Source organism: Xenopus laevis, chromosome 2S (assembly GCF_017654675.1).
Source record: "Xenopus laevis strain J_2021 chromosome 2S, Xenopus_laevis_v10.1, whole genome shotgun sequence".
NCBI lineage: Eukaryota > Metazoa > Chordata > Amphibia > Anura > Pipidae > Xenopus > Xenopus laevis.
The window spans coordinates 117,581,311-117,608,311 of NC_054374.1; the positions used below are offsets into that span (position 1 = coordinate 117,581,311).

At 38.3% G+C, this 27,001-nt stretch overlaps 1 protein-coding gene across 10 annotated transcripts in view; it reads right to left on the minus strand.

Annotated features, from left to right (window-relative positions):
• lmo7.S (LIM domain 7 protein S homeolog) overlaps positions 1 to 25,793 on the minus strand; it is a 95,284-nt gene extending 69,491 nt beyond the window's left edge. For 8 of the 10 annotated variants that reach the window (XM_041582919.1, XM_041582922.1, XM_041582921.1 and 5 more), the window contains exons 1-2: positions 25,638 to 25,793; positions 19,001 to 19,075 (exon numbers count right to left, since the gene is read on the minus strand). In XM_041582919.1, coding sequence (XP_041438853.1) covers positions 19,001 to 19,069 — 69 coding nt within the window. In that variant the 5' untranslated portion in view covers positions 19,070 to 19,075; positions 25,638 to 25,793. 10 annotated transcript variants of the gene reach the window in all.
• Positions 25,794 to 27,001: the final 1,208 nt, after the last annotated feature.

Sequence of the window (27,001 nt, forward strand, 5' to 3'; positions counted from 1 at the left end):
GTGGTTTTAAAGCAGGTGCTTATTTTTTAGTTCCTGGCTTGGGAGGAAATAACAGGTTTATGGTCAAACAGAGCCTCCTGTAGGCTTCCAGTCCACATAGGGCTACCAAATAGTCAATCATAGCCCTTCCATCTCTTTTTACATTTAAAAAAAGTTTGGCGATGCATGATCTACAATCTGGGAGAGAATGTGATACATGGAGAACTTTATAAGCCTTTCTGATCAGGTCCTAGCCATTGCACCGGGCCCTACCAATTAACACTTGTTGCCTTTCAAAAGCTAAGGAGATATGCATCGTTATCAGGCATAATGAAATAACCAATTTAGTTAGTAACGGGGTTGTTTACCTTTGATTTAACCTTTAGTATGATGTAGAGAGTGATATTCTGAGATAATCTGCAATAGGCTTTATTTATTTATTTTAATAATTCATGGTTTTTAAGTTATTTCGCTCTTTATTCAGCAGCTCTCCAGTTTGCAGTCTGGTTGATAGGGTCCAAATTACCCCAACAACCATGCATTCATTTGAATAAGAGACTGGAATATGAATAGACGAGGGCCTGGATAGAAATAAGTAGCAATAACAATAAATGTGTAGTCTTACAGAGGATTTGTTTTTTAGATGGAGTTCGTGACCCCCGTTTGAGATCTGAAAAGAGTCAAATAATTTAAAAACTATAAAAAAATAAATAAATAAAGGCAAATTGAAAAGTGATTAGTTATCTAAGGGGGACTAGATAGGCCAAGAGGGTTTTTGATTTCTAATATTCTTTAAATCAACATTCAGTGCATTCATAATATTCAGTGGGGTCTAACCATTAACCTACACAGAATGATTACACCATTGTGACATTAGATTTGGGGGCAGATTTATCAAGGGTTGAATTTCGAGTCGATGGGAGTTATTTTAAACTGCCATTAACTCGAAATTCAAATGGAAAAAGACCAATAGGCAAATAATCAAGGACGAATTTTTAAAGAGACCGTACATGATAAATTTTGATATTCTAATTTTCGGGAAAAAAATTAAAATTTGATTCGAATTTGGACTGTTCCCTAGTCCAAGTACACTAAAATCACCTAGAAATTTGAATTCAAAAATTTAATTTTTCAATTCGACCCTTGATAAATCTGCCCCTTGGTGTTTTTAAAAAACTGTAAATGAAAGGCATGACATTTCACACAATAAGTCTGCAGGCAAAAACAATTTGAGCAATAAAACAGAGGGAAGTGATAATGAGTAGCAACCATAAAAATACCTTAAATGGTTGTAAGGCTAATAAAATAGAGTCAAAGTACAGAAACACCTTTGTTAAAGGGCATGTAAAGTCTATAATAGAATAAGGCTAGAAATGCTGTATTTTGTATACTAAACATAAACTTACTGCACCACAAGCCTAATCAAACAAATAATTTATGCTTTCAAAGTTGGCTACAGGAGGTCACCATCTTGTAACTTTGTTATACATCTTTGCAAGACTAAGACTGTGCACATGCTCAGTGTGATCTGTGCTGCTTAGGGATCATCAAACAAAGCTGCTTGAGTTCTGCATGGCTGGAAAGTAAGGTGGGGGCTCCCCCTGCTGTTCATAAGTATGATTGTTTCCCTGCAGAGCAGTTAGGGACCGTCTGACAATTCCTATCCACAACAGTAAATGAAGGGAGAATTTCACTGCATACAGTCAGGTTTCTTATAAAAACGGTACACATTTTTTAATTAAAGTATATTGGCGATAGGTTTCTTTTTCATTAAAGAAAGTAAAAATGGTATTTTATTTTTTTGACTTTACATGCCCTTTAAAGAGAAACATTCTTCAAAATAAAGTGTGTATATTAACAGCAAACAATGAACACTGTTTAATAATACAGATGGGGACATATACAGTATATTATAAAAGCCATGCGGGGATAAAAATAAAAAGCAATGTCCGGTATTCATCAACAAAGTGACATGTGCACCCTATTCTTTAGGTGCAAGTGCACAGAGACAATTAAAGAAGGGGCTGTGGGAACCCTGGAGCTACAGACACCTTTAGATGTCTTTAGATACCTTTAGAGCACTGCAATAAATTTGGAACAGGAGATAGGACAGATCAAGCAGCACTGCTTCCAACTACACAGGAGCGCTTTTTAAAGCATGAATGGAATTTTTTGTTCAACAACGAGGGCACATTTGCATGAGCACAACTGCACATGTGGATGGAAATGGCCCCTTAACATTTATCAGAAACCTTGCCAAGGACAGCCATTTACTGATATTTAAAGTCTCCATATATCCATATAGAAAGTAGAGGCCTTTAAAAGGAGAAACAAACCCATTTATTAAAAAAAAAAAACCCTAACCCCCACCCCATATAGACCCCCTCCCTCCTCACCCCCAGCCTAGCAGCTACCCCGGGCAAATGCCCCTAACTTTTTACGTACCCCTCGGTACAGATTCAGAGATCGGAGTTCATGGCAGCCATCTTCTGGGTCTTTGGTAATCTGAGAATGAGACTGGTGCATGCGCAGTTTGAGCAATTTCCTGGTTTGCCACAACTGCGTATGCGCCAAAATGGATGGAGATTGCCAAAGCGCCAGAAGACGACACAAGGACCCGTGCTGAAGCTACAGAAGATCTGCTGCACCAAGGTTCGCATGTGGCTTTGAGGGGGGCTTTGCGGGGAACTTTTGCGGGTGCAGCACACTTGATACTGACACATTCCTATGATTGTTATAGGAACGTGTCAGTAACGCTTTAACTTAAATCACAACGTTTATAAAAATTAGTTTGTGTCTGTTTCAATTAAAAATAAGTACAGCATTTTGCTCTAAGCGATTGCACTTAGAGCATAATAACTTTTCATTTGCAGCTTCCTGGGAGGAGGAGTTGGTAACTAATCGTATAATAAGTTTTATCCTTACCTGTAAACATAAGACAAAGGCTCAGAGAGAGCCTTCATACAGGGGAAACTAAGAGGTTTTTAATGGTTTAAACAAGCTCTACTGATTGGGGGGGGGGATAGTAGTAAGTAAGTACAAAAACAATTATCCAGGCAACAGTCCTTAAGAAAAAAGAAAATATGAATAGTCAAAAAAAAAAAAAAGTTCTATTGCGCCCATGTTTAAACAAAGATAAATATTCTGCATCTTCAACCATCTGCCATAGATACAATCTGTAATGGCAGCTGTCAGGGACCCGACTGTCAGCACAGCAGAATATTATATTTCCAGACAAAATAAAGGAGCCCCATCAGTGACCCAGGTTAAGGTGTCTTACTGGGTTTCATTTTATTTACCTTTTTTTATAGAAGCAGTTGTCATGCTTTATGACAATGTTAAAAGTAGACGGTACAGCCATAAATATATTTAATGCCCACATTATTATTACCATTGGAGAGATTGGCAGAAATCACAAAATCACAAAACAAGGGCCACCCGTCATGGTCAGAAATGCCTTCATTGCCTAAGTGAATATCTTTATCTATTTGCACCGTCATTCAAGTGGTGAAGGGTAAAGCAAACAAATTGTCCTACAAAAATCTCACATAGCATATTTAGTCAATGTTTCATTATAGTCTGAACAGGACAGATGTTCAGTTAACTAGTCAGAGTGAACAATATGGTTACTTCTACTCAAGAACAAGCACACTTGACACATTCAGATTAAGGTGATATAAGGCTGATACAGTTTGTTCTGTAAGAACAGACACTAACACATGTAGAATAGGTGGATATGTAGCAGTAGGTGGAATAATATCTTGACAGCTGTAAAACCAACCTTTTAAATTGACCTCTCCCTTAATATAGATCCTGATGTAGAAATCAGTCAAGGTTCTCATCATTTTAGGGAAGTATCCAACAGCTTCTCCATACTAAGGCCAGGACTAAATGTATCTTGACAGTGCTATATAAATAAATGATGATGACGATAAATGCCACCTCCATGATCAAAAGCAATAGTTAGGACTGCTCTACCCTCTTGTATTCACCTATGCAGGTCCAGGTGCTAAACCGGAAGACCCTTGCCTGCAAGCTGGGTCAATTTTTTGCATCCAGTGAAAAAATACAGTAGCACTCTGGTAATGTTGCAAAAATCTTCAGTGATTTATTAGCCCATATACAAACACACAAAGGGCTTGTGTGTTTGTATATGGGCTAATAAATCACTGAAGATTTTTGCAACATTACCAGAGTGCTACTGGATTTTTTCACCTCCATGATCAAAAACAAAGAAAATACATATACAATACAACCATATTTCTTACAGTCCCTTACAAAAACCAAGCCAAAACTAAGAAGCTGCAATTGCCCCCATGTGCACTGCATGAACTTAAAGGGGTTGCTCACCTTCAAGCAACTAGTTGTTCTCAGATAGATCACCAGAAATAATTACTTTTTCCAATGACTTTCTATTTTCTATGTGTGACCATTTTTCTAATATTGAAATGTAAAGTGTCATTTTTCACCTTCTGAAGCAGCTCGGGGGGGGGGGGGGTCGCTGACCCTGTAAACTGTTCTAAATTGATACATTTAGATTTCTTATCTTTGACCCTGCAGAGCAGAATCTCTGGGTTTCGTTACAGGCAGCGTTAGAATTGATACAATAGTTGCGAATATTCCAGAGATGCTGCTAAGAAATATATCAACTCAATGTTGCAAAATTTAGACAGTTTAGAGCCTGCACCTGAATTACAAGTGAGTTGAAAAAAAAAGTGTTTGGAAGATGAACAACCCCTTTAAATCAGAATAATTGAACTGGGTGTTTTACCCAATGTAATATATTTTTAGCACTGACCATGGGCTTATGTTTACTAAGCAAGAGAACACTGGGTGGCTGCTCTAAACATACTCAGCTACTGTTTTACCATGAATAATGTCAGATTTAAATTAACCTGAGATGGTAAATTATTTCATTCCCTTAGTAAAACAAAATTATTCACTTTCACTTCCTTCTTATGCACTCAACAAACAACTCTCAGTTGACAGAATTCAGCCACTGAATTATGGTGTGAGGGATAACTTTCAGAGAAATCCTCATAAAACATAATGGGAAATCACATTTAATGAGTATTTACATGATTTATGACAATCTTTGAATCCTCAATCACTGGCTTTCCAGTTCAAGTTTTTCATTCAGGACATAAAGTAGCCAGAGCTGTCAACTTTGGCTAACCCTTACCTGGAAGTTCCTGTGAAGAGAGTTTTCCGGAGACCTGGACATCACGGCGCTTTACAATTATGATTTTACAATCATTACTACACAACCTCAGATGGACAAGTAGACCAAGAACAATGAAGTCCTTTTACAGAGAAAAAAAACTGCACCTGTAACATCTTGTAAAGGAGCTACAAAATACAGTAGAACCTCAATTTTACATCCCATGATTTTAAGTTTTGTGGTCCTACCTATTAGTGATGTGCGGGCCGACTCGATACCCGCGTGTTTACCCGCGGGTCGGGTGGGTTTGGGTCAACCTCGCACTGCTCCTAGCGGGGGGCGGGTGCGGGTTGAGCTCTTCTCTTGCTCTCCCTGCCCGCCACCTTCAAATGCCGGCATCCGACTTCCGGTTTTATAGTCTTGCTTCTACTCGCCCTGCCCCTTTAGTGATGTCATCGGCGGGGCAGGGCTATAAAAGGACTCCCGGAAGCCGTTGCGGGCGGGCGCGGGTCATAGCAGGGTGGGTTAGGGTCAGGTGTGGGTCAGGGAAACCTTGACCCGCACATCACTACTACCTATATATTTTGCATTTCCCTAATTTTGCATTTTCCTGGATGTTACACCCATTTTTTTTCTGGTCCCCTGAAAATGGAAGTTCATCTTAACGAAATCATGTGTTTGGCCAATATTGTGATTTTCAGTCAGTCAGTATGACGTTACAGTCTGGAGGCTGTTCTGTTTGTCCACAGCTTTGTACATTCCAAACTTGGGCTTAGAGTAATAGGAATCATCATTAACTCATCTTTAGTTTTACCTACTTTTCTGCTTGCTTAGAGAGATGCCTGAGGTTATATATGAAATGACAGGTTCTATGACCAACTACCAAACGGAATGTAGAAAGCCTAGACAGGCTATTATTGTTTGCATGGCAACGGATACTACATGCCACCTATACAAACAATGACTGTCATAGGAAACATAGGAGGGTGAGGAAATTCCATCAGAAATTAGGTCAATGCATAAAATATTTGACAGTTACCTGACTTTCAGAGGTGGAGCTGTAGAAATGAAATCACACATCAAACCTTGAAGTATGAGCGTTATGTCGCCTAAACAATAAGTACAATTCCTACTATTCCTAGTATGTAACCTGCAACACCACCATTTCCTAGAGTTAGGACAACAATAAAATCCTTTAATCCTACTATAATGGTAAAAACCCAATCCTGTTATAATTGTTTAAATGTTTAAACAGGGGCTCCACCCAAAAACTGTTTATCTGTATAATAAAAAACGAATTTGAAGCAATTTTAATGCATGACATGTTAATTAAAAATGTTTAACAGTTTTATATTTCTTTGTAAATGTAATTGCTGCAGGAAATAGTATATGCGGCTGTTTATATTTTCTTATTGCTGTTCTGACTCCTGAAGCAATGTGGCGGAAGTCACGGACCTAGAGGAAAAATTACTTCTGTTACATTATTTTAAAAGTCAGAACCAAAGAACAGAAAGAGATACACAAATACTGCTTTCAATAGAATTACAACCAGAAAAATCGAGCATGCACTCCTGGAGCCGGCCAATGAAGGTAAAACTGAGGTTTATTCCATATTAAGACATGTAATTTTAGTAATTAAAAGTGTAATTTTAGTGATATGGAATAAACTTCAGGTTTAACTTCATCCGTTGGCTCCAGGAGTGCGTGCTTGTTTTTTCTGGTTGTATCCTAACCTCAAGCTACGGGTTTAGGGCACGGCACCCAAGCCACCTGTCGTTATTGGTGAGTGTGAAAAAAGCTGATTTTACCTACATTCATTACACTGTTTAAACTGTGTCTGAAGGGGACGGACCTGTGGTTTATCCACCCTGGTAGTTTTCTCCATTGGTGAGCTGCAACTTATTTTGCGGTTCCATATTTAATGCTCTGAGTTTTTATATTTCCGTGCTAAAAATTTCAGTTGGTCAGCTTTTCACTTTTTGGGATTACAGCTGGTTTTGTATATAAGAATTAAAATTGGTTTCATTACAAAAATAAATAATTAAATAGGGATGCACCGAATCCACTATTTTGGATTCGGCCGAACCCCCGAATCCATCAGGAAAGATTCGGCCGAATACCGAACGCTAATTTGCATATGCAAAGGGGAAAACTTATATTACTTCCGTGTTTTGTAACAAAAAGTCACGCGATTTCCCTCCCCCCTAGTTTACATGTGCAAATTAGGATTTGGTTTCAGTTCCCGAACCAAATCCTGGATTCGTTGCATCCCTAAATTAAATTACATTTATAAAAAAAAAAAAAAAAAAAGGATTTTTTGATGAAGATCCTCTTTAAAAATATACCGCAAGTATGAAAAATATACAAGGGCTCCTGATTTATCTCTATTGTGATGTATTGAGATATCCTGACCCCTGCTGGTTTGTCTAGGAAATTATTGTCTTGAATTGCACCTTCTGTCTGAATAGTTCCATTATGCAGATCAAGAGGATAACACTGGTAAAGTTATAAACAGTAGCTTTCAAAACCTCTTAATAAAAACAAAAAAACAGTACAGTACTTTCCAAAAACCATTAGTTGCTATAAATGTCTGGCAAATCTCATTGTGGAAGTTTACTCTTGAACACTCCTACAAACAACCCTGGCATGATATAAAAAAAAAAAAAAACAACATAACGGAAGTTCAAGATGATTTTATAAAAGCTGAGAGGGCCATAAAGTTAGTAAAGACATCACATTAGAAAACTCTAATTAGCAATGAACAATGTGTAGCATAAATCAGAAAGAATCCCTCGGCAATGAGCACAACTTTCCCTTGTTTGTTATAGTTATACAGGAGCAGTGACCAGCTCCATGTTGTAGCCCCCACCCTTCCCAGCTATAGTCAGGTGATCCCACTGGTGTCTAATAAAAGGGCAGCCAAGTTTGGGAGTTTTACTTTGAAAGCAGCAAGTAAGTTGCAGGTAAAACTTAGTCCCTTTGTAAAATGTATAATGAAGCAATTTAATTCTTAATGAATCAGATGAAAATTGAGCATAGGACTGGCCAGATATGGGATGACTTTGACGTAGTTGGCCAGCTTAAATATATTGCAATATATGGACAAACAATCCCTGTGTTGTTTAAAGGGTAAGGCATTTTTCAGTAGCAGTATGCACAAAATGTCGCTGTCTTAAATATATTGATAATGGGTTGAGTGCAGAGGAATCTTGTATTTGTCTATATGTATTTTGTGGTCACAGCCTCATTGCACCCCCGCCTAATGGTTTTAAAAATTAGTGGTGAGCACAACTTTCCCTTGTTTGTTATATCTTTGTGACAGACAGATGCAAGAAATAACAACAATAACAATAGCACAAGAATGAATTTGTTTTACTTTACCATTACCCAGACATGATCCACAAATTCTGTATGTACTGTACTAATGGAGTTAAAGGCTTACCTCTTTGCTAATGTTTGGCTGCAGACAAAGTTGTTCACACAAACTAGTAATTAATAATAAAACAAAATCTAGATGTAGTTGTTAATGACTTGTGAATATTGTTTTGTCTCAGATATTTGTCCTGTTCATCGAATCACAGTTAAATGCAATAAAGAATAAAGTCTACTAGTCAAGGCATTTATGTATACAATCAAGGATTTTTGCTTTGTATAGGTACATTTAACATGAGAATAAAGTACAAAACAACCTCATACTTACTCCACCACCATATTTACTCTTAGGGTAATAGCACCTGCAACAGACAAATCTCATTTTAAAAAAATGTTGCCTAAGGCGCCCGACCGGCTTGGCTAGTCCCTGACATCCAGTGTAAAACTAAGCAGCCACTTGAAAATTATATGGGAAAATATGGCATTCTTCCATCCTTCCTCTAATATTTTAGGAGTTTTTTTTTTTTTTTCAGGGCGACTTCCATCAGAATTTACTAGGCACATGATTTTCTCCCATTCCCCTTAATGGCTTACACAAAGGGGGAAATTTACTAACATGTAAAGATTCGCCAGCGACGGCTTCGCACCCATCGCTACACTTTGCCAGGTGAAAATTTGATCAGACAACGCTAATTTACTAAAATGCGTAGTTGCGTCCAGGGCGCCGAACATTGGCGAATTTTCGTTAGCGTTACTTCGGCAATCAAAGAGAAGATGCGCTAGCTTTCATTTATGAGCGCAAGTTCGTTAGAGGTCTTCACCTCTATTTGCATACGGTGGAAAATTATAAAGTTGAATGGACGTATATATTGCAGACAAATACATTACACAAGTCCAGGGAATAAGTTGTTATAATGCCCTACACATGAGCCCACTATATAGCTTATGGTCCTTATGTTACAAAATGTATGGGGGAACCCGATTAACCCAAAAAAAGTTTTAAGGACTTTTACAGGCTATCACTCTGAAAAAAGGAAATGACTTAGAAACTTTTTCCACTAAAAATATGATGTAAGTAACAGAAAAATTAGGAAAATCTATGCATTCCAATGCACTTCGCCTGGTCTGAGCTGGCGAAGGCAAGTCTGGCGAAAGAGGTAAAGTTCAGTAAAATCCGCATCTTAGAGAATTTGCGGCGTAACGTCCATTTGCCATAGCGAAAATTCGCCTGGCTATTGAGTGCAAACTAGCGCTAGCGTCTGTCTGTTTTGCAAGCAAAGTTACGCCTGCGCTCGTTAGTAAATCGCGAAGTGCCTAAAAACAGTAAAGCTGCCGAATTGTCGTTAGTCACTTCGCCCTTTAGTAAATCTGAAGTGGCGAATAATAATGTTATAAAAAGCAGTGTTCAGGCAACATAAACTAAAACACATGTTGATAAATTAACCATTTTACATAGGTTTTTACACTGTTTTTCTGGCGTTAATCAATTTAAACAGTATGATAAATATAGCCCTAAGATTTGTACAAGTCATATGGTTTTACCAGGATAGCTACATTGGTAACTTCGAGACATCGAGCCGACACGTCGCCGTGAGATGAAACGCATGCATCGTTTCGGATGTCCTGAAGATACAGGAAGTGAAGGAGAAATCGCAGGTAAGAACTACATTATCGACTGCTGGATAAAAACGCTGATCAGCAATTTGGAGGCTCCAGAAGACTGCCCTTCTACCGAGAACACAATTCAGAACAAGTGGCAACCCTACTAGGTACCCAACATCATGCCTATGAACACGCAGATCTACGTCCATAATTTCTAGGGGAAATGAATGTGGGAGCATTCTTATTAAAAAAAAATGTTGCAAAGCTCAGTTTATATAACTAATTAAAAAAATAACTAATTAAACTGTTTTTGCATTCCAATAATTTTTTTATTTTTTTTTTATCTGGTGGCACTGTTCTAGTATTCAAACGAATGGCAACAAACTACTTATAAAAGAGGCATTGAGCCTAATTTGTCAGTAGGAACACAAGGAAACTACAGTGAGTCTAGACCCGTGGACAACCAGAGTACTCGCATCAATAGTGGATGGAAGTACTCCCCAGTTGAGAATGCCACTGTTTTAATCCCTTCGGAAAGGATTTGCTTTACAGCAAATTGGTAAGATATGATACTTTAAGAGGCAAATCTACCTTCTCAGAATTACTACAGATAACAATTACTACAGATCACTTATTTTAATTAGTTGGAATTTTATTTTTTCTCAAAAGTGATATGTCTAGAAAAATCCTGTAATCATTCAGTAAAAGCACTGTATCTGTGACAGCATGATCCAGCAGTTGAACAGCAAGCAAGACAGGATGACATCTCTGAATCGTGTGAAAGTCATTTGTTATACCTATATACTATTGTTTATTTAAATAAAATAGATTGGGACTTTTTTTTTTTTCTTAGTTTCAGAAATTTGTACTGCAGCTTTGCAGGGAGCCTATTTTAGATTCTGGAATGCTGTTTTTACAGCCTTATTGGTAAATCATTAGCATCCAGCTTAAGTTAAAATGCGTCAGCAAATACACATATTAAACCACCTTAAAATTACAGTTTCATACTATGGAAAAATCCACAAAAATAGCATGCTATTGTTATCTTTTGGTATTAAAACCCTCTGGCAAACATGACTGCTAACAGCCAAGTAGAATTCTTGCTTTACTTTGGAGTTGTGGAAAGGGAGATATATAGCATACATTCAGCAGCATACATTCAGGTCAGTAGGACATTACTCACAATACACATGGTAAAAAGAATTCACACCCCCTTTAACCCTTTAAGTGCCAGCAGAATTTCACATTTTGGTTACGCGAAATGCCAGCCGTTTTTAAGCATTTTGTGCTCTCTCACTTTAGGGGCATTTTCTGAGGGGAAACCTATAGTTTACCTAGGAAAACTATACATTGTTTTTTTTGGTAGAAACTGAGCTTTCTAAATCTGCCTGAGTTTTCATGTATTTCCACCTGTGCAAAAAAATTTATAGTGCTAAATACCAAAAAAAAAAAATGAAAAATTACCATTTTTCATCGTATATCAATTTATACCAGAAACATATTTCATTTTACAGATGAAAATCCAACTGATTTGGAAAGCCTTATGTCTCTCGAACGTGCCAATACCAGATATGTATAGTTTTAGGGAGATTTAGGACTTCTGTACAGCAAAAACTCCCGGCAGTATATTACTGAATTTTGAAAGCACTAAGGCAGAAAACGGCATGCTTTAGATTCCAAGGCAAAAAATCCTGAAACCATAGGTTTACCCCAGAAAACCATACATTTTTGAAAAGTGCACATTCTGCCGATTACAAAATGGGTAACTATGTCTCTCTACTCCCAACTACAAAACATAAAAGCTTGTCTGAAGATAGCGGTTTTTCAAAATAAAATTCAAAATTCTGAAAAATCATTTCAAAGGTTTTATTTTGCTGCTCCGCATATCCCAAACTATATTAGGTACCAAGAAAAAGCACCTGAAATATGATTGCCAGGGGTCCACTGAACAGTTTGATACCCATTATGCATAGGTTTACCAAAGTATCTGGCATTTAGAGACACCAATATGAAGTTAGCACATCCAAATTGTTCAGGACTTTACTTCAGCTACTGAGAAATCAACACATTGACTGCATTTTTTGTGGGGTAAAAACACAGAAATATATGTTTACCCCCCAAACCCATATATTTTTGGAAAGTACACATTCTACAGAATCTAAAATGGGTACCCATGCCTTTCTGCTCCAAACTACTGAGTCGCAAGGCTTTCCCAAAATTGTCGGTTTTGGTGAAATATCTGAAAATTGCCTCAAAGCTTCAACTTCTCAACACCATATCACCCATGTATTGTTACGCACCAAGAAAAAATACCCTAAATATGATTGCCAGGGTTCCTCCAAACAGTTTGGTGGCCATTGTTCATAGGTTTACCAAAGTATCTGGCAGTTAGAGGCCTCAAAATGAAGTTAGCGCATACAAATAGTCCTGTGGGTAACTTCATCTAATGAAAAATCAACACATTGACTGCATTTTTGTGGGGTAAAAACACAGAAATATATGTTAACCCCCCAAAACCCATATATTTTTGGAAAGTACACATTCTACAGAATCTAAAATGGGTACCCATGCCTTTCTGCTCCAAACTACTGAGTCGCAAGGCTTTCCCACAATTGTCGGTTTTGGTGAAATATCTGAAAATTGCCTCAAAACTTCAACTTCTCAGCACCATATCACCCATGCATCGTTACGCACCAAGAAAAAGCACCCTAAATATGATTGCCAGGGTTCCTCTGAACAGTTTGGCGGCCATTGTTCATAGGTTTACCAAAGTATCTGGCATTTAGAGGCCCCAAAATGAAGTTAGCACATACAAATTGTCCTGTGGGTAACTTCAGCTAATGAAAAATCAACACATTGACTGCATTTTTGTGGGGTAAAAACACAGAAATATATGTTTACCCCCCAAACCCATATATTTTTGGAAAGTACACATTATACAGAATCTAAAATGGGTACCCATGCCTTTCTGCCCCAAACTACTGAGTCGCAAGGCTTTGCCAATTTTGGCGGTTTTGGTGAAATATCTGAAAATTGCCTCAAAGCTTCAACTTTCCAGCATCGTATTGTCCATGTACCATTACCAGCATAAATCATCCTAAATATAAACATAGGGGTCTACTTAACAGTTTGATGCCCAATGTGCATAGATAAACCAAACTATGTGGCGCACAGAGACCCCCAAATGACAATATGTATAGACATTTTCATGGCTGACGCGCTGGCTGCTGCAATATAACCACCTGGTGTGTGTATTATGCGACATTAGACCACCTAACAGTACAGAGACCCCAGAAAACCATATATTTTCCGAAAGTACACATTCTGACGAATCCAATATGGGTAAATAAGTGTTTCTACTGCAAACTGCAAAGCAATGCTGAACATAACGGTTTTTATCAAATTTCTGAAAATCGTCACAAAGCTTGAATTTTACCCCATTATATGCCCCACATTTCGTAACTTATCAGCATAAAACATCCTAAATATGAACGACAGGGGTCTACTAAACACTTTGATGCCCAATATGCATAGATATACCAAACTATGTGGCGCACAGAGACCCCCAAATGACAATAGTGTATATACATTTTCACGGCTGACGCGCACTGGCTGCTGCAATATAAGCACCCGGTGTGTGTAATATGCGACATAAGACCCCCCTAACAGTACAGAGACCCCAGAAAACCATATATTTTCAGAAAGTACACATTCTGACGAATCCAATATGGGTAAATATGTGTTCCTACTGCAAACTGCCAAACTGCAAAGCAATGCTGAACGTAACGGTTTTTATCAAATTTCTGAAAATCGTCACAAAGCTTGAATTTTACCCCATTATATGCCCCACATTTCATAACTTATCAGCATAAAACATCCTAAATATGAGCGCCAGGGGTCTACTGAACACTTTGATGCCCAATATGCATAGATATACCAAACTATGTGGCGCACAGAGACCCCCAAATGACAATAGTGTATATACATTTTCACGGCTGACGCGCTGGCTGCTGCAATATAAGCACCTGGTGTGTGTATTATGCAACATTAGACCCCCCTAACAGTACAGAGACCCCAGAAAACCATATATTTTCAGAAAGTACACATTCTGACGAATCCAATATGGGTAAATAAGTGTTTCTACTGCAAACTGCCAAACTGCAAAGCAATGCTGAACATAACGGTTTTTATCAAATTTCTGAAAATCGTCACAAAGCTTGAATTTTACCCCATTATATGCCCCACATTTCGTAACTTATCAGCATAAAACATCCTAAATATGAACGACAGGGGTCTACTGAACACTTTGATGCCCAATATGCATAGATTTACCAAACTATGTGGTGTACAGAGGCGCCCAAATAACAGTAGTGTATATAAATTTTCATGGCTGACGCTCTGGCTGCTGCAATATAAGCACCCAGTATGTGTATTTGCACCATAAGACCCCCTAACAGTATGGAGACCCTAGAAAACCATATATTTTTTAGAAAGTACACATTCTGACGAATCTAAAACAGGTAATTACATCTTTCTACTGCAAACTACCAAACTGCAAAGCTATGCTGAACGTAGCGGTTTTTATCAAATTTCTGAAAATCGTCACAAAGCTTTATTTTACCCCATTATGTGCCCCACATTTCGTAACGTATCAGCATAAAACATCCTAAATATGAACGACAGGGGTCTACTGAACACTTTGATGCCCAATATGCATAGATTTACCAGACTATGTGGCGCACAGAGACCCACAAATGGATATATAGTAGATAAAATTTACATAGGCAAAACAAAATAACACAGAACAGTGTGAAATGCAAATAAATCACCAAAAACTAATAAAACCACAAAAATCAATGCTTTTTTTTTCACACTAGTGTAATCGGCCACCAGAATTACCGTTTGAATATTTTAGCTAGGCCAAATCGATTATACGGACAGAAACAAGTGAACAACACAAATGCAGAAATGAAAATGCAATAAAATGGCTAAAAATTCAATAAAATGGCTAAAAATGCACCAAAATACTCAAAATTGCAATATAACCACCAAAATAACATACAAAAGCTATTGCACAGTACGGTTAGCGAATACGCTATTCAGAACGGCAATAAAACATTTTTTTTAGCCAAAAAAGAGACGATGCGATAAGAAAAAAAAAAAAAGCCACAGCCATATATGTACATATGCGTGTGCACAACGGGTAAATTGCATGTTATTTGCGCGTGTGCGCGTGTGCAAGTGTACATGGGTGCTGTGAGTGTGTGTGACCCCCCCAATCCCCAAAAATCTATGTGTGAGTGTGTGTAAGTGTGAATGTAAGTGTATATTACTGTAATAAGTGTGTGTTGGTGTGTTTGTGTGTTTTTGTGTGTGTAAATGTTACACTTACCTGGGGTAGATGCATCAGATCCATGAGAAAGGGCCCCACGCAGCAGATCTCCAGCTCCAACGGTCATCAGGCATGGGGGGGCGGAGCTGGGCGGAAGTGCAGTGCAGGCAGCAGCAGGACGCATAGGAAACGCGTCCCTGCTGCTGCTTTGGGGCCCCTGGGCGATCACGCCCCAGGAGCCACTCGATCCCCTGCTCTGCTCGTTGTCTAGGGGCAGGGGATCGTGAAGGAGCGGAGCGAGCGGCTCTAACAGCCGCTCCTCCGCTCGCAAACCCGGAAGTGCTGCAGAACGTAGAATCTACGATCTGTGGCACTTTGGTCCTTTGATCCACAGAACGTAGATTCTACGTTCTGTGGCACTTAAAGGGTTAAATCAGAAGAATATGCTATTTAAGCAACACCGATTGCATATATGGGCACATGGGCAAACAGTCGTGTAATTTACAGCAACAAATGTTTTTTTGTACAAACAAGCTCAGTGAATTTTGAGGAATCATATGAAGCCACAGATCAGTTTGATCAAAAATAGTTTTTACCGTTTCACCTCAAAGAAAGAGAGGTTTACTGGATAAAAATGCGTAGTACATTTAATTTAGGGTTTTGTTTTGTTTTGTTTTATTGTTTTTGTTTTCTAAATCCTTGCCACATCAATTTTCATCCAAGCCATGCTGATTTCTCACATGGAGGGCAAACCCAGATGTCTACATGCAAGATCCTTGTGAAACAATGTCATAAACAACAGATCATATAATAACTTTAAAGAGCCACATGTATCTAAAGGGCTATAGAAAGTCAATTCTTGTATTTTTGAAGTCATCATACTGTATACACACATACATATACACATGTACACATCGGTTTTTCCACTTGGCAGGATATTCATTCTGCCTAAGATTAGGTATTGTAGTTTTAATCTAATACATTCCTTTTACATAGTTTTTGCTTATATGTAATATCCTGATTCTCCCAATTTTTTTTTTACATAAAGCTGTTTTTATTTCTCCTTGAGGCATTTTTTTCACGCACTGATAAAAGGTCCAAAATAAACCACATTAACATTTCTAGACTTGGTAAAGCATTTGTGGTTAGCATTGTTTGAATAGTTACACTGAGTTTAACTTTGTTTAATAAAACAAGGGTTTTTTGCCAGTTTAAGAGAAAGGAAACAGCAATTTCAATCCTATTTGGTTTGCTTTTTCAAGAGGACTTTTTAAAGTTATTTAAAGGACAGAGCTTCTCATGCACTTCAGATTAGGGTACCATAAATGGTTTTAGGTCAGTGGAAAACGGGGAAAACGGGGAGATTAGTCGCCCGCGATTTTTAAAAGAGAGATTTGGCGACTAACCGTTCCTTTTGTCTTCCAAATGAGAATAATGTGAATCACCAGCGTCAAAACATACAAGACTAATTTTAATCTTTTTAGACTGACCCTTTTCTGAGCGACTTCACTGAAATAGTAATTCCATTACCAAGTATTGAAATCTACGATTGTATGGAAATTTCATGCATTGACACTATACGTCATTTCCTGGGCTGCGGTTTTGAATTGTTTTGTCCCAGCGTCACCATTCATAATAAAAACACGCAGAGGAAATCACGCCAGAGAAAAATTTCTACTAAAATGCCCTTTCTGAAGCATTTTTATGATACTGATCGACTTATTGATCTTGTGGGAGGAGAAAAGTAGCGTGTGGCATCATGGGTAGTAAATCGCTTGGGAGCTGAAATCACATGAAATCTTTGCTTTGCTATAGAAGCACGACATCACCGAAACAGCAAAAAAAATTCGGGGGCGACCGTGTGCCACTGCCCTTCACCGCAGGAGAGAGAAGAAAGTAAATGTGCCGGAAAACACGAAGCCTGTGTGATGTTACTGATATCCAGACAGGAACTGTGAGAGGGTGAGAAGTAGCTTTTAAGGGGAATGGCACATTACGCAAATTTGGAGTGTTTGGTTTCTCAGATATTCTGCAGCTCACTCAGACACTTTAAATCAACCCACCACCTTTACAGTATGTCATGGAAGTGCATCAGCAAATGGTTTTAAATTGTCAGCAAATGGTTACAGAGACAGGCATATTACTGCTGTATTTATTTTTTTTTATTTATTATTGAATTGGAGTGGACATTTTGATTGCTCTGTTCAGGTAAAATAAAATTTTAACCATAAAAATGTAATGAGCCAATCAAGACAGAAAGGCCATAGGCACACAAAGCTGTAGGTGGATAAGAGAAGCATATCCATTCAGTGCCCCTGCTCCATTCAACGGAGATCAATTCATCTGAGGTTTATGTATTTGGGCTGACCTCCACTGTGTGTGAGTGCACGCAGGTAAATTTAATTCAAATGGAGATGGGACATGGAGCAAATCCACTTCTCTCAGCCTACAAAAATATTGAACCTAGAGTTCCTAGTGCATATGGCCTAAAACATAACTGTAAACTTTATAACGAAGGAGTGCCCAAAATAAAGATCTATTAGCAAATATTGAGATAGTGGCTAGTAGTGCTGTGTGGAACAGCTTCGGCACACACATACTCGGCAGATTGCGGTAAAGAACAGCAAATCTCTGCATTTTGAGCCCGAATCAGCCAAAGCCTGTTCTCGACAAAGCTTCTGAATGTAGAAAAGAGAGGAGGCTACTGCCCGTGGTAGGGCTGAAATCAGACAGCATATTTCAACTATCTGATTTCCTTAAAGTATGGAGATCCAGATTATGGAAAGACCCTTTATCCGAAAACCCCAGGTGCCCATACCTAAAATGCTTTTCAGATTATTATTTATGTATAAATATTTTATTTCTTCCTCTGTAAACCTGCATTCACGGTGCAACTGGGACACCAATGTGGCTCTTCATCTATCGCATTAGCCCGATTTTCATTTTTGAAATCCACATGACATTTTTTAAAATAATCCATGCTGTTATTCCACATTAAAAGTGAACCTTCTAAATCTAGCACACACATGCAAAAACATAAACTGTTATACAGAATTGGAATAAGTTGTAGCAGTGCCCCAGATTTTGCACTAGGAAGACAGCAGGTTTCAGTTGCAAAATCCTTGGGAATCCTTTGTGCCAAGCACATGTATAAATCCATATGTTACAATTAAGGTCCCCATAGACGCAAAGATTTCTCTTGCCGAACAACCGATTTTAGCGAAGTCCGACCAATCCTTTGAAATTATGGTGCGGTTAGTGGGATTCGAACGATCGAACATCTTATGATTTTTCGGCCGACATCTGTCAGGAAATTTGATCGGCCAGGTTAAAAAATCTTTGTCGGTCCCAGTGCAATCTATCTATGTTTGCAGGGCCTAACAGGCAGCTACCCTTTCTTTTCCTGGCAAATTGGTCTTTTTAGTTGATGGACAATTCATACGATTCTTCCGAGATAATATTGGTAAAAATCTCAACATCTATGGCCAGCTTTAGTTGTATATTTATCAGCAACAGCCAGAAACTGGAGTTTTGACTGAAAAAGCTGGTCTTACCTCAATCCACCTTTGTGTTTCAGAATAAGCCAAGTCACAAGACACTTCTGAATTTTCATTCCATTCCATTGCAAGCTGAGAAGAGATAGAGGTGGGGAAAAAAAAAAAGGTGTTGATTCTTGATAATGACAATGGCATCACATGGCATAATCAATCTTACCATCATAATCGCATTTAAAAATATAACTTTATTACAATTTAATATATGTTCTGTACTCAATATTTAACCATATTTTAAGTAAACTGAAAGGTAGAGAAAAAGTGTAAAAAGTTAAGCAGAAGTTCTATAAACTGACCATTGAGAATGCACAATGAAACATAGAAATTCGTGCAAACAGGAAATGGGAGGAAATCGGGATATGCCACTTTCTTTCCCTATAAATAATATAATTTCTCATTTCTTTCTGCTGCTTTCAAAAAGGTTCTGAACAGAAGATGTTATCAGCAGGAAAAAGGTGAGTTAAAGCCATTCACTGATTGGTTTTGAAGTAATGCTGGCTGTGTAGCATAATACCCTGTGCTAGAATGCTTAACCTGTATTCACATAGTTAAACTGAGTTAAAAGACAAATCAAGGTCAAGCCCTCAAAATAACCTCCAAAATAACCTCCAGAGTATACAGATACATATATACACACACACACACTATAGAGACCTATTGTTATACTTACATATATAATATATACATACATATGACTTATAAAAATACACATATACTATACTAAAATAACTGTAACAGTAAATTACTGTAACATATTATGCTTATCCAATTAAATCACCAAGCCACTTTTTAGGCATTAATAGAATCTGGCATCACAAGATGACCCAGCAAGGCAACCACCTACTCTGTGTCAAATGAAAGTACAGTTCCTAAATCTAAAAAGGGAAAATTATGTTTTCATCCCTCAAGTTTCTGTCCTCCCATGACAGTACTTTATCTGCTTTAGCACCCAATGACCGACTTTGTCTAGCATTGCAAAGTTTTCTATCAACAAAAATCACCACATACTTCTGAAATATTACATAGTGGATGGGTTCTATGGTTCCTTGATGTCCACTTCATCCTAAACTATTTGGTTCCACCATTTGCATATACGTGATTGGAACAGATGGGGATGTAAAGAGACTGCAGGAAGGAAAAAATACATTCTAACGGGCCAATTCATGCAATAAAAACATAGCTAACTAAATAGACGCAAAGATTTTTCTTTGGTGAACGACAGATTTTAGCGAAATCCGACCAATCCATCAAATTATTGTGAAGTTAGTCGGAATCGAACGATCGTACAGCTTATGATTTTTTGTCCAACATCTGCCAGAAAATTGATCGGCCAGGTTAAAAAAAATGTTATCGGTCCCACTGCAATCTATCTATGTTTGCAGGGCCAAGCAGGCAGCTACCCTCAGTTTTCCTGGCAATATCACCTGAAACGGTCTTTTTAGTTGATGGACAAATCGTACATTTAAACGATCATTTCGATATAATCGTGGTCTCACAATAACTAAACGATCTTTTAAAGATCTTTACATCTATGGCCAGCTTAAGAAGTGCCTGAATCTGCCCAGTTATACTTAGATATGACTTAGCTTTACTTATATATTATTATTAATTTAAAAAGTTCGCCAGGGTCATGCAACCCCATCCCCCTTGTTCTACCGAGAAGTGATGTATTCTAGGATGTGAAGTACCTCTGCTTTCCATAGATGGTAGTACAGAGATTCTCCGGAAAGCAAAGGGAACTGAAGTCCCAAAACACAATGGAAACGGTCTTCTGCTAGGTCTTCTGCTACCTTGTTTTAAAAGTCAGTACCAGGAGTGAGTTCAGAGAACAAAAGGAGATAAACAAGCACACCTTTAATTACAAATAAATTTTAAACCCATTATCATTTTAATTAATGTATAATTGCATTTTTCATTTGAAAAGGCAAAGACGCAATCTATTTTTATAATGCAGGAGGTGAAAAACTGGAAAAAGTCACAGATAAGTCCAGGTAAGTATCGGCTGATAAACCTCACTTATTAATTAAACCTCACCCCATTTAATGGGTATGCTCATACAGATGCACAAAAACCCAATTAAATTTATACAGCCAACTAAGCGTGAAGTTTTTTTTCAGCTACGTAATCTCAGATGGCTCTATGCAGGTACTCAGCAGTGCCAGGCCAAGCAGGCTGCGCATAATGTGAAGAGGATCACAGAAGGAGAAGCCTGCAAATAGGAATATAGCACAAAAACCTAATTAAATTATGCCACATCACATGAGCCAGGGCATGTACAGGAGTTCCTAAAGACACTACAATACATGCACTATGCAGCACCAAATTGGGGAATAATTGGGTGCTTACATTTTAGTTTAGGTGCAACCACCAGAGAATAGGAAAACCATTCAATATGATAAGCAGAGGCACTTAAAAGTTCCAGAATTCTCCCTGGAACAAAGTGAATGAGGGGTTGCATTATGATTATACTATGAACATAAGTGAGAGTGGGGAACTGGCCCCAAAGAACACAAACTCTCATGGCTTCCTTTCAGTCTGTGGAAAAGGGTATTATTATATTCACTAATTTGTTATATAAGCCAAAAAGAATGATCGCTTGCCAAAAAGTGAGCTATATATTCCCTTTAACAGCCAGAATGTGTTACTGCACCTAGGCAAACTTTGCGCCTTGTATTAAAAACAGGGGTTCCTTTCATGTTTCTTTACATCATTTCATTTTATTGCAGTGAATAGTTATTAGGTTTAAAAATTTCATAACCAGAATTACCCACATTGCTTGCATCTTGCCAAAGCTGCTGTATGAAATAGATAAGAGTTCTTCTGTGCAGAAACTGCAACTAACCATTGTCATAACTTGAAAGTGTCATTTCAGGCAATGAAAACCCCCCAATAAGAACTTTCCTTGGGGAAAATGACTTAATTTTTTTCCATCAAGTAATACACTGGACAGTGGACACCGCAACTCAGAGCAGAGATCCTTTGTGTTTTTATATGCTTTCAGCCCTCCCATGCAATAGCTGTATAGTTGCTACAAAATTTGTACCACAGCCACAAAATAATCCACATCTGTCAGCAAGGAGATAGTGGAGCTGATTTACTAAACAAGGTCTTAAATTACATCAGAGCAGTTACCCAATGCACTCAATCTGACTTTTGCTCTCACATTCTAGTGTAAATATTAATACAGTTCACCGCTAATTGCCAGTCAAAGTGGCTTACTGCACTGTTGCAATTTGGCACCTATATTTGTAAATAAGCACCACTTACAGATGGTTTTCAATATTTAACACTGGAAGCTAGATTGTCACAGAGTCTTTGCTAGTAAATTTGGATTGATCGATGGCTGTCAATACCAAGGAGCAGGGTAAACTACCACTTGTACTACATAAAATGTATCTATGCACAAAGAATACAGTAACAGAACAGTACAATGTTTACTATACCACCTGCCCTCATTACTAAGCACTTACCAGCCTGAAATTTTTCACATGACAAGTTCCTTGGAAATTGAGTAATCACCAGAGGAACAAAGAAAGAAGGAATCTTTTGCAACGCATCTCAGAAACAGTACAAGACTCTGTAAACACCCTGATCTAAGTGGGGGAAGAAATTACTCACTCACTAATTTGTTTCCCTGTGAAATGTTGAAAACATAGGTGCTAATAACAGAAATGTATATTAAAAAAAAAGTTTCCCATAAATAACACATCTCCATAAAAATTTACTTTTATTCAAGTCATTTTAAAAGAGCAGCAATGTTCAATAACAGAAAGTTATCGTGTAGCAATCGCAGCCAATAAAATAAGCAAGAAAGTCCAATAAAAAAATGGTTACTTTTTCAGTTCAATTGCTTTCCATCTTTTATTTTTTACCATTTCCCCAAAATTGAAGTTTAAAGTTTAATGTTCGTGTCTCTATTGTGTCTGGCAGCTCAGTGATCCAAGTGCAGATTCTGAACGGTTACGATTTGCTACATTTCATGGATACATTTCTCAGTTAGGTTTCTTAGTCAGCACCTGTAACCTCCCAAGTCTTAGGGCCTGATGCACATACAACGGTTTCCACCATGTATCCGTTCACTCACAATTTTCAGATATTGACAGCATCAGTCAATATGGACTGGTGCTGCCAATATCTGAAAATTGATACATTTCTCAGCAGTATCTGTGGAATATTAGCAACTATTGTATCAATTCTAACAGCTGCCTTTAGGGTTGGGGCAGATTCGGGGAGATTTAGTCTCCTGGCGACTAATCGCCTCATCTGCGTGGCGACAATCTCCCCGAACTGCCTTCTGTCTGCTTGAATGAAGAATTGCCTGCACTAAAGCAATCGCAGCCCTTCAATTTCCAAAGTTTCCTTGTGAGGCAACTTCGGAAATCGACGCGTCGCGAGTGCATTAGCAACCTGAAAAAGCACAAGATACACAGCTGGTAATAGATAAGCTCTGTATTATACAATGGGATTCTTCAGAAAGTATCCGTTATATACTGTGTATTCTGTGCTTGAATGGCTGCCCCCATGGCTACACAGCAGCTTGTTTATATAAACTTTAATAATCTTTCTGAAGCAAGCACCCAAGATTTACCAGTGCAGCACAACAGTACATTATTGTCATTCTTTTAAAACACTTTCATTTTTGGTGTCACCGATCCTTTAATACACATGGGCTATTGATTCAGACAGTGGGCTAAACAATCCAAATAATTGGGTGGAAGATATTTGGTATTAAAACATATGCAAATCTTGTGCGAATATTCTGTTGCTGGCTGATACAGGCTTAAGAGAAAACTAAAAAAAAAACACCCCAAATAAATAGTGAAAAGCAACTGAAAAGCTGTTTAGAACATGCTGTTCTAAATAATGGCTTATATCAGGGGTCCCCAAAAGTTAGATTGTGATCTACCAGTAGACTGTTAGCTGGTGATCAGTAGATCTCAAGATACTGCCAACAAACAGCTTGTCTATATCACCCACCTGTTTCATGCTTTTCATTCAGATATTTATTACGTTAAGGTTAAATAAGAAATAGTTATTTGTTAAATATAGCAATTTACATTTTCTCATATATCAATATTTAAGTAATATTTTCTGTGGAACAGAATGCTAACTATGCTTTTATGGATGTACATCATATTGGCACAACATCACTAAAAGTAGACCTCGCATTAGTAAAGTATGGGCACTCCTGGCTTATAACTATAAAATCTGTAAAAAGTAAAAGTTAATTTAAAGATGAACTTGCAGGCTCTTGAGCTCTCTCTCACTACACTACAATTTGCAGTATCGCAAAAACTGGCCCAGTATCTGCTGCAGATAGTAGTTTCAGTTTAAGACTGGCAATAGAGAGTCAGATTAAAAGGCAAAACTATTTTTTTTTAAAAATTTAAAAAATAAGCTGGGACACTGGGGTAAAAATGCCACAAAAACACTAAACTGTTGGTTTTAAAGTGAATTTAAAAGTTCTTTCATACTAATAAAATATAAGTATATTAGGAGCACAAGATGGCTCGAGGACTAGAGCCGAAACGTTGATAATAAACTTTTGATTTTTTTGCTCACTATACAAGTCCTGGTTGGTTTGGCTTTTCTCTTGGCTATAATTATTGAATATTTAAACCAGCACACAGGCATTTGCTGTTTGTGCACTGTGTGCAATGGTCTACAGTTCTATAAAAAAAAATATATATATATATATATATATATATATATATATATATATATATATATATATATATATATATATATATATATATATATATATATACGCACCCACACACAAACAAGTCTCATGACTTCTCTATAGTAACCAGACAAACAAAGTAGCCCATAGCGCCAATAAAATTGACTCAATGTGGGGTTCATTTATCAAAACTGGGCAAATTTGCCCATGGGCAGGGCCAGAACTAGGGGTAGGCAGAGTAGGCACCTGCCTAGGGCGCAAAGTTGGGGGGGGCACCAAGCAGGCACCTTCTCTGCCTCTCCTACCCACTATTCCAGTCCCTGATTGCCCCTCTGGCCGCTTGTCCCGTCCTTATTTTTGCACCGCATATTTTCTTTTTCCAATCAGGGGGTTTTCTGCATTCGCACACGGTCCCTAGTGCACGTGTTCTTCCGCACGCTCACGTGCACGTTTTTACATGCATGCACGCCATTGTTGGGCGCTTGTACCGGCCAGGGTGCCTGACTGGGCTGGCCCGGCACTGACATGGGCAGTTATATATAGCATCAGTGATATCAGTGATTAGCTTAATGAAGCCAGCTGCAAGTAGGACAATGAATGCAGCAATCTGATTGTTTGCCATGGGTTAATGCCCATTGGTAAATGTGCCCAGTGTTAATAAATGACCCCCTGTGTCTACTAAAATGCCATTTTTATATGGGGAAGGATGTCTACCCAATGCCCTCGCTCATCACGCAGAGAACTACGAATCCCAACAGCCCCGGCGTTGCAAAAGACTGCGCGCAGGTACATTAAGCTTGCAAATAGAGTCTAGCAGTTCTTTACTGACTTGCAGCCACTGAACTGAAGCTCTAGAGCAAATGATAGTAGGAGAGGCTGGAGTGTAAGTGAGCCACAGGTTGGGGATACCGCTATCATGCAGGGACTGAGTCTGCCACGCAAAACTAGTCTCACCTTTTCAGAAGGAGCTGCAGATGCACTGCATGCGCTCAGTCCAAGTTTCTCAATTTCCTTTATACAAACACTCAGAAAGTATCGCAGGAGTCCAGAAAAAGTCTGTGCGTCCAGGCTGCAGGTGAGCAAGGAAACTGCGAAGCCCCGCCCTCCTGAGTCAGCTCAAGGGAAAGGGAGCAATGCCCCGCCCCACTTGCTTCTCACTGGGCACTCTCAGCCTGAGGGGACTGTGTTATTTGCGGGGCGTCATATAAAACAGCTTGAAGTGAAGTTATTGTCGGCACTCTGCTGTTAAATGTACAGAATGAACTCCCCCCCCTCCTCCAATTATTGCGAATGCTCATTGATATAACTACAATGGCGCTGTGATTTGTATGAATTCATATTCACCTTCATAGCAACTCCTCCTTTAGTCCTTGCAGGTGGCTGACAATGAATTGACCTCTTTGTTGTTGTTAGTCAGTAATAATAGGAATGACATATTTATTTAAATAAAACTAGTACCTTGAGGGCCTTTTCACAAATTTCACTTCTGCTTGCTTTTCCTACACATTTGCATACTGAAGAGTCAGTCACCTACAACAAATGGAGGTGAATGTGGGAGCAAGTATTGGCAGCCATTTTGTCATGATGCAGTAAAGAAGCATCCTGGAGGCACATTGGCAACTAGGGTTGTCTCCTGGCCAAATGCCGGCTGATCCCAATGTTATTAATAGGGATAAAAGATAAATATATAGGAAGGCCGGTATTTTTTTCCAGAAAAGGTGGCAACCCTACAACATTATCTGGCTAATTTATTAGTTTTGCTGTGATCCTAACATGGGTCAAAAAAAATGTATTTTTAATTTTCAGTGCTATAAGAGTAAAATTCCAGAAAAGGTGGCAGCTATAGTAAATGCACAGTTTCTCAATCACAACTTGTTAGACAACTTGTTATATTTCCCCCCAGGGAATTGGTAGTAACTTTCAGTGCTAAACCTGCCATTATCACTATGTTAGGTTTACATTATTTGTATTCTATGTGTATTTGAATTGCAGACCTACCACACAAGGCTACTGATGTATTTACTATTATTTATGTAAAGTAACTGTCAGTATTCCTCTCTCTAGATCCATGACATGTCCCCTGGGTCAAGCCATCTTCTTCTACCACAAAACCTTCATTTCCTGAACCATTTTCTGGCTGTTTTTTCCTATCATCTCACTACTTTGTAATTTGTACATGTTGAGAACTTAAAGCCTGACAGGTTTTGCTATTTAGACCATGACTTCTATCGTTATTTTTATCTTTATCTAAAGAATATATAGAACATACTGGTGAAGGTTAATCTAGCCAGTGATAGTTGTTTGCATATGTGTCAGTA